Here is a 14,868-nt window from a genome sequence, read left to right on the forward strand (position 1 = left end):
AATAAACATTTATTTAATAGCCTATATGTAATCAATAAATGGCCTTTGCCTATCTAAAGAAAACTCACTCAGAACTCTATGTTAAATAAGTTAATAAGTAATTACATTAATCTTATCTTTACTGTGTTAAGATAATCTTTAGATGGAAAAAAAGTACAGAATTTCTTTGTCCAGTATTCTGCATTCAGTTGTTTATGTTTTTGCAGAATCCAGTATTGCACACTGGTTGCTCATTACATTTTATTAGTATGGTTTCACTGTTTAAAATGAGGCCACTTCTTTTCAGACAGAACTTGTGATCACAAAACAACACAAAATTCTTAGTTCCGTGTTAATAAAGCACTTAAAGCTTTATGTATAGCTAAATGCTTTTTTTCAAAATTAAATATATCACTCCTTAGGTGGTAGTGGCCCCAAGTTCAGTAAAGTTGGAAAGATATTCACAGATTCAGACTTCCAGCATCAATAACTCATTAGATATAGGTTGTCAAAACATAAACGGTGCCTCTTTCCCATTGGTGCAAGGCAGACAATGTGCTACAAGCCCAGTTTTATCAACAGTAGCTGTCTTTCAAGCTACAGGAATAACATTGATGTCTATGGAGTGAACAGGGTCCGTCTGCAATTTGCAAAACCGCTGCAACAGTAAAGAGAGACAAATATTCAATAACTTCACTCTTATACATTGTAGTGTCACTAAAATCACTGCAGCCTTCAACTGGCTCCTGTTGACAAAGTGTTTTAACAGAAATGTAAATGCTGTAATATGATTCTTTTAATAAACCATGTAACTTGGCTGGATGCGATGCTGGTGTGACCACAGTGCACATGTCTGATGTTGCTCACAGTGGTCCAAGGGACGCTCAGGGAGATTGTGTGTTTGCTCACACTCATGAAAAATTAGAGGGAACATTGCTCCAGAAAGGTTTTCTTTGAAAAAAAAAAAATCATCATGAATTTTGGCGCAAAGAAACGCCTTACTATACTATGTCGAAAAAAAAAATGCGATTTTTCAATATGTTGTAAAAATGTGCCATATGATGAAATAATGTAAAGGAGGCCGTGAAAAACACTCCAGAAAAGTTTTCTTTGAAAAAAAAAAACATGAACTTTGGTGCAAAAAACCGCCTTATTATACTATGTCGAAAAAAAAATGCGATTTTTCAGCATGTTGTAAAAATGTGCCATATGATGAAATAATGTAAAGGAGGCCATGAAAAACACTCCAGAAAGGTTTTCTTTTAAAAAAAACATCATCATGAATTTTGGCGCAAAAAAACGCCTTACTATACTATGTCGGAAAAAAAAATGTGATTTTTCAACATGTTGTAAAAACGTGCCATATGATGAAATAATGTAAAGGAGGCCGTGAAAAACACTCCAGAAAGGTTTTCTTTGAAAAAAAAATCATCATGAATTTTGGCGCAAAAAAAAACGCCTTACTATACTATGTCGAAAAAAAATGCAATTTTTCAACATGTTGTAAAAACGTGCCATATGATGAAATAATGTAAAGGAGGCCGTGAAAAACACTCCAGAAAGGTTTTCTTTGAAAAAAAAATCATCATGAATTTTGCCACAAAAAAACGCCTTACTATGTCGAAAAAAAATGCGATTTTTCAACATGTTGTAAAAACGTGCCATATGATGAAATAATGTAAAGGAGGCCGTGAAAAACAGTATGGTAAGGTTTTCTTTGAAAAAAAAAATCATCATGAATTTTGGCGCAAAAAAACGCCTTACTATACTATGTCGAAAAAAATGCGATTTTTCAACATGTTTTAAAAACATGCCATATGATGAAATAATGTAAAGGAGGCCGTGAAAAACAGTATGATAAGGTTTTCTTTGAAAAAAAAATCATCATGAATTTTGGCGCAAAAAACGCCTTATTATACTGTCGAAAAAAAATGCGATTTTTCAACATGTTGTAAAAACATGCCATATGATGAAATAATGTAAAGGAGGCCGTGAAAAACACTCCAGAAAGGTTTTCTTTGAAAAAAAAATCATCATGAATTTTGGCGCAAAAAAAAACGCCTTACTATACTATGTCGAAAAAAAATGCAATTTTTCAACGTGTTGTAAAAACGTGCCATATGATTAAATAATGTAAAGGAGGCTGTGAAAAACACTCCAGAAAGGTTTTCTTTGAAAAAAAAATCATCATGAATTTTGGCGCAAAAAAACGCCTTACTATACTATGTCGAAAAAAAATGTGATTTTTTTAACATGTTGTAAAAACGTGCCATATGATGAAATAATGTAAAGGAGGCCGTGAAAAACACTCCAGAAAGGTTTTCTTTGAAAAAAAAATCATCATGAATTTTGCCGCAAAAAAACGCCTTACTATACTATGTCGAAAAAAAATGCGATTTTTCAACATGTTGTAAAAACGTGCCATATGATGAAATAATGTAAAGGAGGCCGTGAAAAACAGTATGATAAGGTTTTCTTTGAAAAAAAAATCATCATGAATTTTGGCGCAAAAAACGCCTTATTATACTGTCGAAAAAAAATGCGATTTTTCAACATGTTGTAAAAACGTGCCATATGATGAAATAATGTAAAGGAGGCCGTGAAAAACAGTATGGTAAGGTTTTCTTTGAAAAAAAAAATCATCATGAATTTTGGCGCAAAAAAATGCCTTACTATACTATGTCGAAAAAAATGCGATTTTTCAACATGTTTTAAAAACGTGCCATATGATGAAATAATGTAAAGGAGGCCGTGAAAAACAGTATGATAAGGTTTTCTTTGAAAAAAAAATCATCATGAATTTTGGCGCAAAAAACGCCTTATTATACTGTCGAAAAAAAATGCGATTTTTCAACATGTTGTAAAAACATGCCATATGATGAAATAATGTAAAGGAGGTCGTGAAAAAAGCTCCAGAGCACTGTTCCCTCTTAGCTGCGCACGTGCGCAATTGCGCACTTCTGAGACGGTCTCTGCGCACAGAAAATCTGCGCTGCGCACAACAATAAAAACCCAACCTAAACTGAAAATAAAATGAACACATAACAACTCATTCTGTGCTATTTTTCAATGTGTGTCAGTGAGTGACCGGTGACTGGCTGCTTCAGCCAGTGATGCGATTCACATACGTATTTACCATAGACTGTATATAATGGTATTTACGCAGCTAATCAACATCAGACGTCCTTATGTGCAGCCACCGTTGTTCTCATAGATATGAATGAGTAGATAGGACACGCCCCTTTGAGCTGTGGCTACAGCGAGGCTAAGCTAGTAGGGGAAAAGTTTCAGTGCATTCCGTTGATGTAGACGGCGTGAAAACGGAAACAACAAGTATGCCGGCTCACTGTGCTGCATACAATTACACACTGCGTCGTACGATTGAGACAAGAAAACTTGGAATGACTTTTCATAGGTAAGAATAGTTTTTGGCTCTTTTTCATTATGAAATCTTGTTGAGAGCTTCTAGACTATGAGAGCTAACTAGTTAGCCACTAGCAAAACGCTAAGGCGAGCTAGCAGCTTGACAACCAAATACCAGACGATTAATAGTAGCTGTAGTATAGTTGTACAAGCAGTTGTAGTAATACTAAAAGTACAAGCAGCAGTAGTAGTATAAACAGCTGTTAGAGTCATAGAAGTAGTATCAGCATTTGTAATAGTATTACAAGTTGTAGTAGCAGTGCCAGTATCAGCAGCAGTAGTTAGTGTACTACCACTACTACTAGTAGTAGTCACATTGCTATTACTACCACCAATACTACCAATAGTAGTTATAAAGCCTAACTCATGTATATCCAGATTACCATCTATGTTCTTCCTCCAAACCCATTTTATGATTGGGATTACAGGCAGTTCTTTAGGACTGCTCTCAAATAACTGAAGTGTTACTAAACAAGGTTATACTTATCAAATTAAATAGCTCTGGTCTCCAGTATATTGGCAAATTTGGTTCTTTGTACTTAATTTATTGGCATGATTTCTTTTTAATATGTTGTGTACAGACTTAATTACTTCTCTGTCTACTTTTCTTACTCCATGTAGGTTTCCCAGAGACTATGGGTTGAGGAGGAAGTGGAAGTTTGTCACCTTAGACCTGGTGTCATTCCATCAGTGTTAAACTTCCCGGCTCATCTTGGAAGAGTACGTGCCAGAAAGACCACGACCAAGCAGCCTTGAGATCTTAGACAGCGTCTCCCTGAGGTGGGTGTCAACGGTGTTCACAGTCAGGTCTGTGGTAATCCCGTCAAAAAACAAAACAGAAAAAAATCTAGATTATAAATCAACATGTAACCAAAGCACTCTGTGTATAACGCCATAGTATAGGACGTAGTTCAGAAAATGTCAAAGTATAGTATGCTTTACTCAAGAATAACATAGTATGGCCTGTAGTTCATAGTACAGCATGTTGGCAAGAAAAAAAACAAAACATAGATTATTATGTGGTTCAAAAAGTGCAAAATGATAGGATGTTGCCTAAAATTGTCATGTATGATATGTGGTTCAAAAAATGTCATAGTGCAGTATATTGTCAAAATAGTATGTAATTCAAGAAAACATCAGAGTATAATGTCATCTAAAAAATACCATAGAATAATAATTTCATTGCACAAGTAAAAGTATAGTAACTTTTAAAACTGTTCGAATTCTTATATGTTGCTAAAAAAATTAAAAAATTTCAAAAAATGTCACAGTAATATGTCAATTAAAAAAGCCTATAGTATAGCGTGTCGACCAACAAACATCATAGTATAGCATGTCGCTCTAAAAACGTCAGAGTATAGCCTTTAGTCCACAGCTGTCAGTAGGTGAGGAGCAACACAAAAACAGTCCAAACGCTGGTTTCCAGAGGGTTAGATGAGAATTTATTTGAAAGAGTAAGTTTACAACAGCACAACATGTGAGGGGGTTAAAAACAAATGGGTGTTAGTAAAATAAAAATAAATAAACAGAACTAAAAGTGAACTTCATGTTGACATTGATGGGCATTCCAACCAGAAACAAAGTAAAAGATAATCAATACAAAAAAAACTCTTCCTGTTCACCTCTTAAAACCCAAAAACACACCGCAGTATCACCCTAAACTAAAACTACCAATGGGTTCCCTGTTTTCCTTTCTGAACAATTCAAAGGTCCCTCTCTATCTCCCCACACATCCACCAACCACTGGAACACATCTCCAAAGTTCTGCTGGTCCAGCTCAGCTTCCCCTCAGAAGAAGTGCCGCCACCTGCCAGATGAAGGAGCCTTTTGAGAGGCAGCTGGCATCGTGATTGGACTGTACTTTGGTCTGTTCCAATCCAGCTTCAGCTCCAGAGACGGCAGGCGGGACGAGTCAACGGAGGCCGGGTGGACGAAGGCATGCAGCTGAGTACAATCCAGAAAACAACAGAGGAGGAGTGCAGCGACCCAGAGCCAGAACAAACAGAGTAGCATCGTATGTCTCTTAGAAAACATCATAGTATAGCCTTTGGTATGAAAAAACACCATCATATACATCGTATATTGTACAAATAACAAGTCAAAGGAAAGAGACATACATTGTAGAATTGTAGTAATTGTGGGCTGACTGATTTACTGATTATCAGTATTTTAGTTTTTACTGATTTACGGTAATAAATACATTTAAAAATGCCACTACTTTGGCTCTGAACCTTTATCTACCTGTGGTTGCTCTGTCTTCTGGAGTGATTTGATTGGTTATACGTCACGAATAAAACTCCTTTAACTTAACATCTGGAAACAAAACAAAAACGTATCAACAAAGTTTTCTGTTAGAGTTTGTGTTCTTCTAAGTTTAACTCCAAGATTTTAAATACTTTCATTTACTGCAAATGAATATCTACTCCAAATGTCTCACTAATAATCATTATCAGCCTTAAAAACCCACAAAACACTCCTCTATACTGCACCACACTTAGTACAGTCCGGTTCCCCCTTCTATAAATCTGCTTGGAATCGTCCACTTCCTGTTTGTCAAAGTGGCCTTCTACCTGGACAGGTTTTGTTGGAGCTCATGCAGCAAACATTTTGGGTAACTGCACTTTAATATGGATGGATGACACTGAATTAGAGTCTGTTTTAATGAGACTGAGTTAAGATGTGTAGCTCTGTCATTAAATAGGAAATTATTTCTCAGAATTCACAGAGAAAAGTCTGAAATGTTTGCTAGGTTAGCGTCCCACATGTTCTTTGGCTCAGCTAAAGCTAACTCTCTCCAACTTCTGGATCTCTTGAGTTGTTTGTTGTTAAAATATCTTGCTAGAGGTGCTGAAGCTCAGAAAGTCTGAGATGTTTGTTCAAAATAAGCTCATTCTCAAGTCTTAACTGAACTGTCCTCTTTTGTTTGAACTTTCCCTAAACTTAGGAGTTAATGACAGAGCAGCACATCCAGACTCAGTCTCATTTATGTAGAGATTAAACTTCAGTGTCATTAATTGATGTTAAAGTGCAGTTTTTCAAATGTTTGTTGCACATGCTCCCGACCAAACTAGTCCAGGTGGAAGACGATGTGAAGAGAAAGCTCCAGAGGATGAATATCACACATTTACATTGGAAATAAATGTTCTTTAATTAGACATTGTCATGCAAAAGTTGGATTTCCCTTTAATGATGTTCAAATCTTTGTTGAGTGCTTTGTTGATGTTGGTTTCTAAATGTTTTTTGACACTCGGCCCCAAAGATTAAAACCTTCTACGGCTCACAAGCTGCAATAATTCACACATTATCAACTGTCTTTCTGACTAAACTAAGATAAAAAGTGAAAAACTGCCTGATTCCTGCATCATGAATGTAAATCTCTTTGGTTTTTATGACAGTAAACTGAATATATTTGGGTTTGACATTTTATAAACCAATACAAGAAATGAATTACTGGAGAAAACGACAGATTAATGGACAAAGAAAATGTGTTTTCTAACATATATGGCTGAATTACTCCAAAATTACAAGATACATACAATTTTAATTCACTTTTATTTATATAATGCCAATTACAGGTCAAATTGTCTCAAGATGCTTTATATTTATATTTTTTTTGTCATATTTAAAATATGACAAAGTAAGAAATTTAAACCTCTTGACTAATCCAATTTATTATTTGGTTTTTAAGAGACTAATAGACAATTAAAATAACTTTCTCCACTAAAACTAATAAACATGAGGTCAAATAGAAGGAACAGTTTTAAATACTGCAGTCCCACGATGACAAGAATAAAGTTTCTCAACAAAAACTAAATCTGCTGGTGGATTCCATTACAGTCCTAATAAATGATAATAAAGTGTGATACTAAAGGTTTGTGGTGCTAAAAATGTCAAAGTAAAGATATGAAGTTGAACATCTGGATGGAGGTTGATAAAAGTTGACCTCCCTTCATTTCTCTGGAGCCGACTCCATGGATTTTATGGATGGTGGTTAAAGACCTGCTCTTCTAGTGGTCTTCCTTCTAGTCGCTGTAAAAAGTCAGTCCATCCTGGCCGACTTCAACACCTCTTCATGACAACTTGTTCTGCCTCCGACCTGGTGGAAACTCCAGAAACTCGGGAAAACCTGCCGAGACTTGAAGAACTCGTGGAGACTCGAAGAACTCGTGGGGCGGGGGAAGGTGTGGTGGGTGGTGGGGGGAGATGGGGGAGTAGAGGGGGGAGGCCGCCACCCACCTCCCCGCCTACTCTCCGCCCTGACTCCACCCAGACTCCGCCTTGGCTCCACCCATGTGGTGACTTCAGAAACTACGATGCCAAAGGGACGACGAATTTATTTCTTTTTATCTGATCTGTAGCTCAGTGAGTTAAGGATTTGCCTATGGAGCTGCAGGTCGCTGGTTCAAGACCAGACACTTCTTAAGTTTTGTCAAAATCCTGACAAAGATGTACAAAGAAAAGTGCCAGCGGTGGGTCTTGAACCTGCGACCTTCCACTCTGTAGTCCTCTTCTTATCCCCCTGAGCTACCTGCTCAGATACTAAAGCTTCTTTTTTTTGCGCATTTATCATCTATTTTTTGTCATTTTCGAGTTCTTTTTTTTAACTCGAGTCTTGACTCGACCGTTTTTCTCAGGAGGTTGGACTTCAGCCTTTGTGCTGGAGGGTTGAACCCTCAGTTCCAAGACTTTCCAAGCCTCCAGACCTCCCGAGTCCTCAGGACCTGAGCTTTCACACAGTCTGAGGGCTGAAATTTTCTAAGTCCCACAGTAGTTCTCTGTTAGTTTGAACCTTCAGACAGTCCAAGGACTGAAATCTTCTAAGTTCCTGAGTAGTTCTCTGTTAGTTTGAACCTTCAGACAGTCTGAGGACTGAAGTTTTAAAAGTTTCTCAGTACTTCTCTGTTAGTTTGAACTTTCTGGTTAACAGAAGCCTTAAAACTTGTGACCATGAGTCTTGATTTCACATTTAGACCATCCATCTGAGTTCTTCTCAGACCTTCACCTGTGGGTTTTTTAGAAATCCTCAACAAACTTTGATTCTCTTCACTGAACAGTAAAGTTTGTGGAGGTCAGAAGGTAACATTAGTTTGATCGATGCCTTCAACTACTAGTAGACTTTATCTGGAAAGCAGTTTTCTGAAATGAGTTCTTAGTAAATCTGTCCACAATCAAACCAAGAACATATGAAGAGGAAATGTTTGAAGAAACAACTTGATGTTTTCATTTCAGACTAGAAAACACTTCAAGACCTTTATCTGTTTTTGCTCTTTTTGATCATTTTATTGTCTCTTCTGTTTAATTTGATCTTCTAAAGTTTACCTGGTGTCTTTTCAAATGTTTTGTCTTTAGTTTGATTCTTCTTAAATGTTTAGTTTTGCTCTTTTCTCACCTTTTATTCTTTTCTAATGTCTGATTTGATTTTGAAATGTTTTGTCTTTTTAATGTTTAATTGTTGTTTTTTCAAATGTTTAATTGGCTTGTTTGAAAAATTCCTTTTTCTTTCCCAATGTTTAATTTTTTGAATAATCTTTGTTAAGGTTTCTCTTTGTAAATGTTTTACCACCTTTTAATGTTTCATTTTCTTTTTAAATGCTTCATTGTATTTTCAGTTGAATTCCTATTTCAAGTTTTATTGTCTTTAAGATTTAATTTTCTAATTAAACATTTAATTTTTTAATTCAATGTTTTCTCTTTTTAAAGGTTTAATAATCTAATTAAATGTTTTGTATTTTTTTAAATGTTTAATATTCTTCTTGTTTAATTGTATTTTTTGAATGTTTAATTATCCAAAATATTTTATCTGTAATTTTGAATATTTGTATTTGAAAAATTTTGTTTAATTTCATAGTTACATGTATTGTATCTTGTTTAATTATCTAATTCAATATTTTGTCTGTTTAATAGAATTTAATTGTATTTAATGTTTAATTCTATTAAACAGACAAAATATTGAATTAGATAATTAAACAAGATACAATACATGTAACTATGAAATTAAACAAAATTTTTCAAATACAAATATTCAAAATTACAGATAAAATATTTTGGATAATTAAACATTCAAAAAGTGCTTTTTAATAATAAACCTTTTTCAAAGTTTTATTGTATTAATTTTTTTTCCCTTTGATTTAATTGCTTTTTGTTATGTAGTTTGTTTCTTTAATCTTCTTTTTCTGTCAAGATTTTAACCCCAACCTTAAAAATAAACCCTTAAATCACAATGAAAATACTTTTGTTGTCACAATCATGATTTAGTCAGTTATTCAGTTTATCAATTCAACTTTATTTGTTTAGCACCTTTTACACAGATGACAAAACTAAACAAGCAAAGTGAAAAAAACTATGCTAAAACTATGATTAAAACTCAAAAACATTTAAAAAAAAAAAAAAAAAGATTTAACATCGTAATAAAATGTGTCCAGGGGATGGAGGGAGTTTATTGAAGTCTTCTTGGGCTCACATGGGAAATCATTTAAAATATATACTTGATATTCAGTCTAAGGAAACTGGAAACTGCAGAGCGACAGAAGAACCAACAATATCTCCTGTTTTCTCCTTTAATGAGTCGACTCTTCTTGTGCTTTCAGACCAAAGAACTACAGACTCTTCACAACCTGCTCAAACTCTTGGTACAGGACCTCACCACACGGGTCAAGAAGGTTTCCTTCTCCTCATTTCTACTCTGAAGCTCACCTTCTCCTGCTCAAACTGCTGACAAATGTTTCTGCTGCTCTAAAGTCTGCTCTCCAGAACTTCCTAAAAACTCTCAAAGTCTCTTCTGCTGCAGGTTGCTTTGTAGAACTGTTCCAGAAAACCTCACTAAACCACATGGAGGAGCCTCAAGATAGTCGTCCAAATGAAACCGTACAAAAACCAAACTAGCACAACCCAAACGCTAAAGTCTCCTGCAGCCTACCAGAGAACCTCTGAGAACAGAGAATCAGGACAGGAACTCTTACCTTCTGGACAACCAACGTTGCTTCACAAACAAGAATACAGAATGTGTCTGACCAAAAACCTCTGAAGACTCACTACAGCCAAGATAAAGACACAACTCAGCTGTACCAAATCCACTAATCACTGCACACATCAGCACCATGTGCTAACTGTGGCTAAAGAACCTCATTTACCAAGACAACTATCCAGTACAAAGCCCTAAAACACACCAAGAAACACATTAAAGATGATTTTACTGCTGGAAGCTGCAAGCCAACGCCTAAAGAACAAGCTAAAGAAATGGAGCCAAACCCAGTTCAGTGGTGAAGAGAAACAGAGGAAATGTTTGAATGCAGCTAAATAAAGCAGGAAGACACTGAGCTGCTCAGGTGTTCCTGATAACACCTAGCAGCCACCTGGACAGCCAATAGGAACACAGCTTCCTGGAAGTCCAGAGGGCTGGGTTAGTGAAGTAAATTTAGTTCAAAGTTGAAGCAGAAAGTTAATAAAGAAAGTTGAAAACCACCTTCTGATACCTGAAATCTCTGAGTTTTCACACAAAGAACACCTGAACATGTCAAACTGGTTCCATAGTAGAACCATCATTGTAAAAACGTCATAGTATGGTGTGTTGCTCAAAAAACATTAGGAACCGGCTGTCAGGGGACAAACATGTAAGAAACATGAGAACAGAGAGAACCCAACCAGTAGGTCACAGTTTATCATCCCCCAGTCATCTCCTGAAGTCCATATGGTGAGAGACATCAGTATCTGGTTGTTAATTTACCAGAGGATGCTTATAATCATGCTGATGTGGTCTGTACTCTACAGTATTTTAGTGACTCAATAAATGTGCCTATCTTAAGAAAAATTCACTCAGAACTCTGATATGTTAACAGTACTAAATAAATCAATAAATACATGCATACACACATAAATAAGTTAATACAATAACTGTGTTAAGATAAGATTTAGATTTTAAAAAAAGTTGTTTATGTTTTTGCAGAATCCAGTATTGCTCACTGGTTGGTCATTACATTTTATTAGTTTGATTTCACTGTTTAAAATGATGCCACCTCTTTTCAGACAGAACCTGTGATAATAAAACAATACAAAATTTTTAGTTCTGTGTTAATAAAGCACTTAAAGCTTTAAGTATGGCTAAATGCTTTTTTCAAAATTAAATATATCACTCCTTAGGTGGTAGTGACCCCAAGTTCAGTAAAGCTGGAAAGATATTCACAGATTCAGACTTCCAGCATCAATAACTCATTAGATATAGGTTGTCAAAACATAAACGGTGCCTCTTTCCCATTGTTGCAAGGCAGACAATGTGCTACAAGCCCAGTTTTATCAAAAGTAGCTGTCTTTCAAGCTACAGGAATAACATTGGTGTCTATGGAGTGAACAGGGTCCGTCTGCAATTTGCAAAACCACTGCAACAGTAAAGAGAGACAAATATTCAATAACTTCACTCTTATACATTGTAGTGTCACTAAAATCACTGCAGCCTTCAACTGGCTCCTGTTGACAAAGTGTTTTAACAGAAATGTAAATGCTGTAATATGATTCTTTTAATGAACCATGTAACTTGAATGGATGTGATGCTGGTGTGACCACAGTGCACACGTCTGATGTTGCTCACAGTGGTCCAAGGGACGCTCAGGGAGATTGTGTGTTTGCTCAGACTCCCGAAAAATTAGAGGTAACATTGGTCCAGAAAGGTTTTCTTTGAAAAAAAAATCATCATGAATTTTGGCGCAAAAAAACACCTTACTATACTATACTATGGCTTTTGTCTTAATTTTATGACATACTATACTATGACTTTTTGATGACATATTATACTATGATGTTTTTTACGACATACTATACTATGACTTTTTTCTTAATTTTATGACATACTATACTATGACTTTTGTTGTGTTTTTATGACATACTATACTATGACTTTTTTCCTATCTTTTTTTTTTTTTTTTACATACTATACCATAACTTTTTATACAGTATCGGAAGTCAGTTTTCATCACATCGTTTACTATGATGTTTTTATTGCAGTCTCCAGCAATCAGGGGGCGCTGTAGCTCACAGGGCTTAATTCCACCTGCAGCTAAAACATGTTCAATGTGTTTGTTTCTCAGGGCACGAAGCAGGAGAAGTCCCTGGTGAAGCCTCTGTATGATCGATACCAGATGATCAAACACCTGCTGTGTTCCAGTCCCGCCATCAGCACCATCGTAAGGAAATACAGCAGGATGATGAAAACTACAGAAACTCCATGTGTTTGTCTCAAGTTCAGAGAAAAGTCCAAAAGTTCATGATCAGAGTTCAGCTCACTTCCTTTCAGCTGATATTCCAGGGCTGACTCAGCTTCAGGTTGAACTGCAGGCGGTGTTTCCTCAGACAGACTAAGAGGGAAACCAATAAAATAAATGCAGCAGAAACAGTGAACAGAGGAGCGGATTGTTGGAGATACATTCAGCATGATGAAACATCTTCTACAGATTATGAGCAGAGTAGAGAGGAAACGTCTGGAAGCATGGAGATAGAAATATATCTACAGGATGAGGAGAGAAAACCACCATGAAGCAACACAAACAAGACATAAAATAACAACTGAGTCACAAAACAACCACAAAGAGACAGAAAAATGACAACCACAAGTCTCAAATTAAAAATAAGGCGCTATTTATTGTAACTTAAATTTCTTATAAATTTGGAAACAAAAAGGCAGAGGATGCTAAAAATAAACTGAGGATGAATTTGCTGCAGGCCACGGATGTGAATTGTGGTCAAAAGACTCTCTCTCTGGTAGGCCACACCTTCCTGGTTGTCTCCCTGGTTTTTATCTCCATCCTTCAGCCACTAGATGGGGTTAACTCAAGAAAAACAGAAATTAATAAAAGTTAAACAATCGTCTGGCTCCTACACATATGTGATAAAACTATGAAAAAAGTGCTAACATGTCAAAAATACAAAAACGTCATAGTATACTATGTTGTAAAAATGAGGAAAAAAGTCATAGTATAGTATTTCGTAAAAAGTCATAGTACAGCATGTCGTAAAAACATGAACAAAGTCATAGTATAGTATGTCGTAAAAAGTCATACAGTAATAGTAATAGTACAGCATGTCGTAAAAACATGAAAAAAGTCATAGTATGGCATGTCGTAAAAACACAAAAAATCATAGTACAGTATGTCATTAGAAAAAGTCATAGTATAGTATGTCATAAAATTGAGGGAAAAAGTCATAATATAGTATGTCGAAAAAAGGTCATAGTATAGTATGCCGTAAAACACAGAAAAGTTATACTATAGTATGTTGTAAAAATGAGGAAAAAAGTCATAGTATAGTATGTCGTAAAAAGTCATAGTATAGCATGTCGTAAAAACATGAAAAAAGTCATAGTATAGTATGTCATAAAAATGAGGAAAAAAGTCATAATATAGTATGTCAAAAAAATTTGAAAAAAAAATCATAGTGTAGTATGTCGTAAAAAATTCATAGTATAGTATGTCTTAAAAATTAGAAAAAAATCACAATATAGTATGTTGTAAAAACATGAAAAAAGTTATATTATGGCATGTCATAAAAACACAAAAAGTCATAGTATGTCATAAAAAACATGAAAAAAATCATGATATAGTATGTCGCAAAAATGAGAAAAAAAGTCATAGTATAGTATGTTGTAGAAAAACTCATAGGATAGTATGTCGTAAAAACATGAAAAAAGTCATAGTATAGTATGTCATAACAAAACGTCCTTGTATAGTATGTCATAAAAAAAGAGGAAAAAAGTCATAGTATAGTAAGTCAAAAAATTCTGAATCTGAGGTTTAAGTAGAAACTCAGCAGATGACTAAAGTCATCGTTTATGTGTCTCAGGAGGAAGAGGACGGCTCTGATGAAGACTCGGTGGCTGATGAACTTCCTGTTCCGCCTCCTCGTAGAGCGACTCGATTGGCGGCTGGCGAGGAGGACAGCGACCGAGACAGCGACCCGGCGTTCGTGTCTCCGATCGACGAGGTGAAAGCTGTTCGTCAGCACGCGGCTCTGACCACGGCCAACCTTCACGAAGCCTCCAGGTGAGTCCCAGCGTCCTCCAATGTCCTCCAACGTTCTCTCAATGTCCCCCCAGTGTCCTCCCACATCCTCCAATGTCCTCCCAATGTCCTCCCAGTGTCCTCCCATGTCCTCCATTGTCTTCCAGCTGCCAAACTAGTTATTAAAATGATTGTCTTCTTATGAAACTGTTACTTTGAGGTACTTTATAGAATATCTTTCGTCTAAGTATCACAGTAATGCTTCTGTAGCTGAGCTCTATCTGGATGCTCCACTGATCGTTCTGTCGTTTTAATATTTCCATGACTGTCGGTTGAAGCTGGTCTGATGTTTCCTTTCAGGTCTCAGCTGCTCGACTGTCTTCGGGAAACCAGAGCAGAGAAGAAAACGAGACGTAAAGTTCTGAGGGAGTTTGAGGACGAGTTCTACCGACAGACCGGGAGGTGAGACGAGTTAGCATCACTA

The 14,868-nt window shown here is 35.9% G+C and overlaps 1 protein-coding gene across 2 annotated transcripts in view; it reads left to right on the forward strand.

Annotated features, from left to right (window-relative positions):
• Positions 1-14,868, forward strand: part of LOC111585267 (protein FAM13C-like) — a 35,300-nt gene that overhangs the window by 18,735 nt on the left and 1,697 nt on the right. The window contains exons 8-11 of one of the 2 annotated variants that reach the window (XM_055004700.1): positions 9,990-10,061; positions 12,480-12,575; positions 14,227-14,426; positions 14,745-14,846. In XM_055004700.1, coding sequence (XP_054860675.1) covers positions 9,990-10,061; positions 12,480-12,575; positions 14,227-14,426; positions 14,745-14,846 — 470 coding nt within the window. The remainder of the gene's footprint in view (positions 1-9,989; positions 10,062-12,479; positions 12,576-14,226; positions 14,427-14,744; positions 14,847-14,868) is intronic. The other variant, XM_055004701.1, reaches the window with a different exon arrangement.

Source organism: Amphiprion ocellaris, chromosome 18 (genome assembly GCF_022539595.1).
Source record: "Amphiprion ocellaris isolate individual 3 ecotype Okinawa chromosome 18, ASM2253959v1, whole genome shotgun sequence".
Classification (NCBI taxonomy): Eukaryota; Metazoa; Chordata; class Actinopteri; family Pomacentridae; genus Amphiprion; species Amphiprion ocellaris.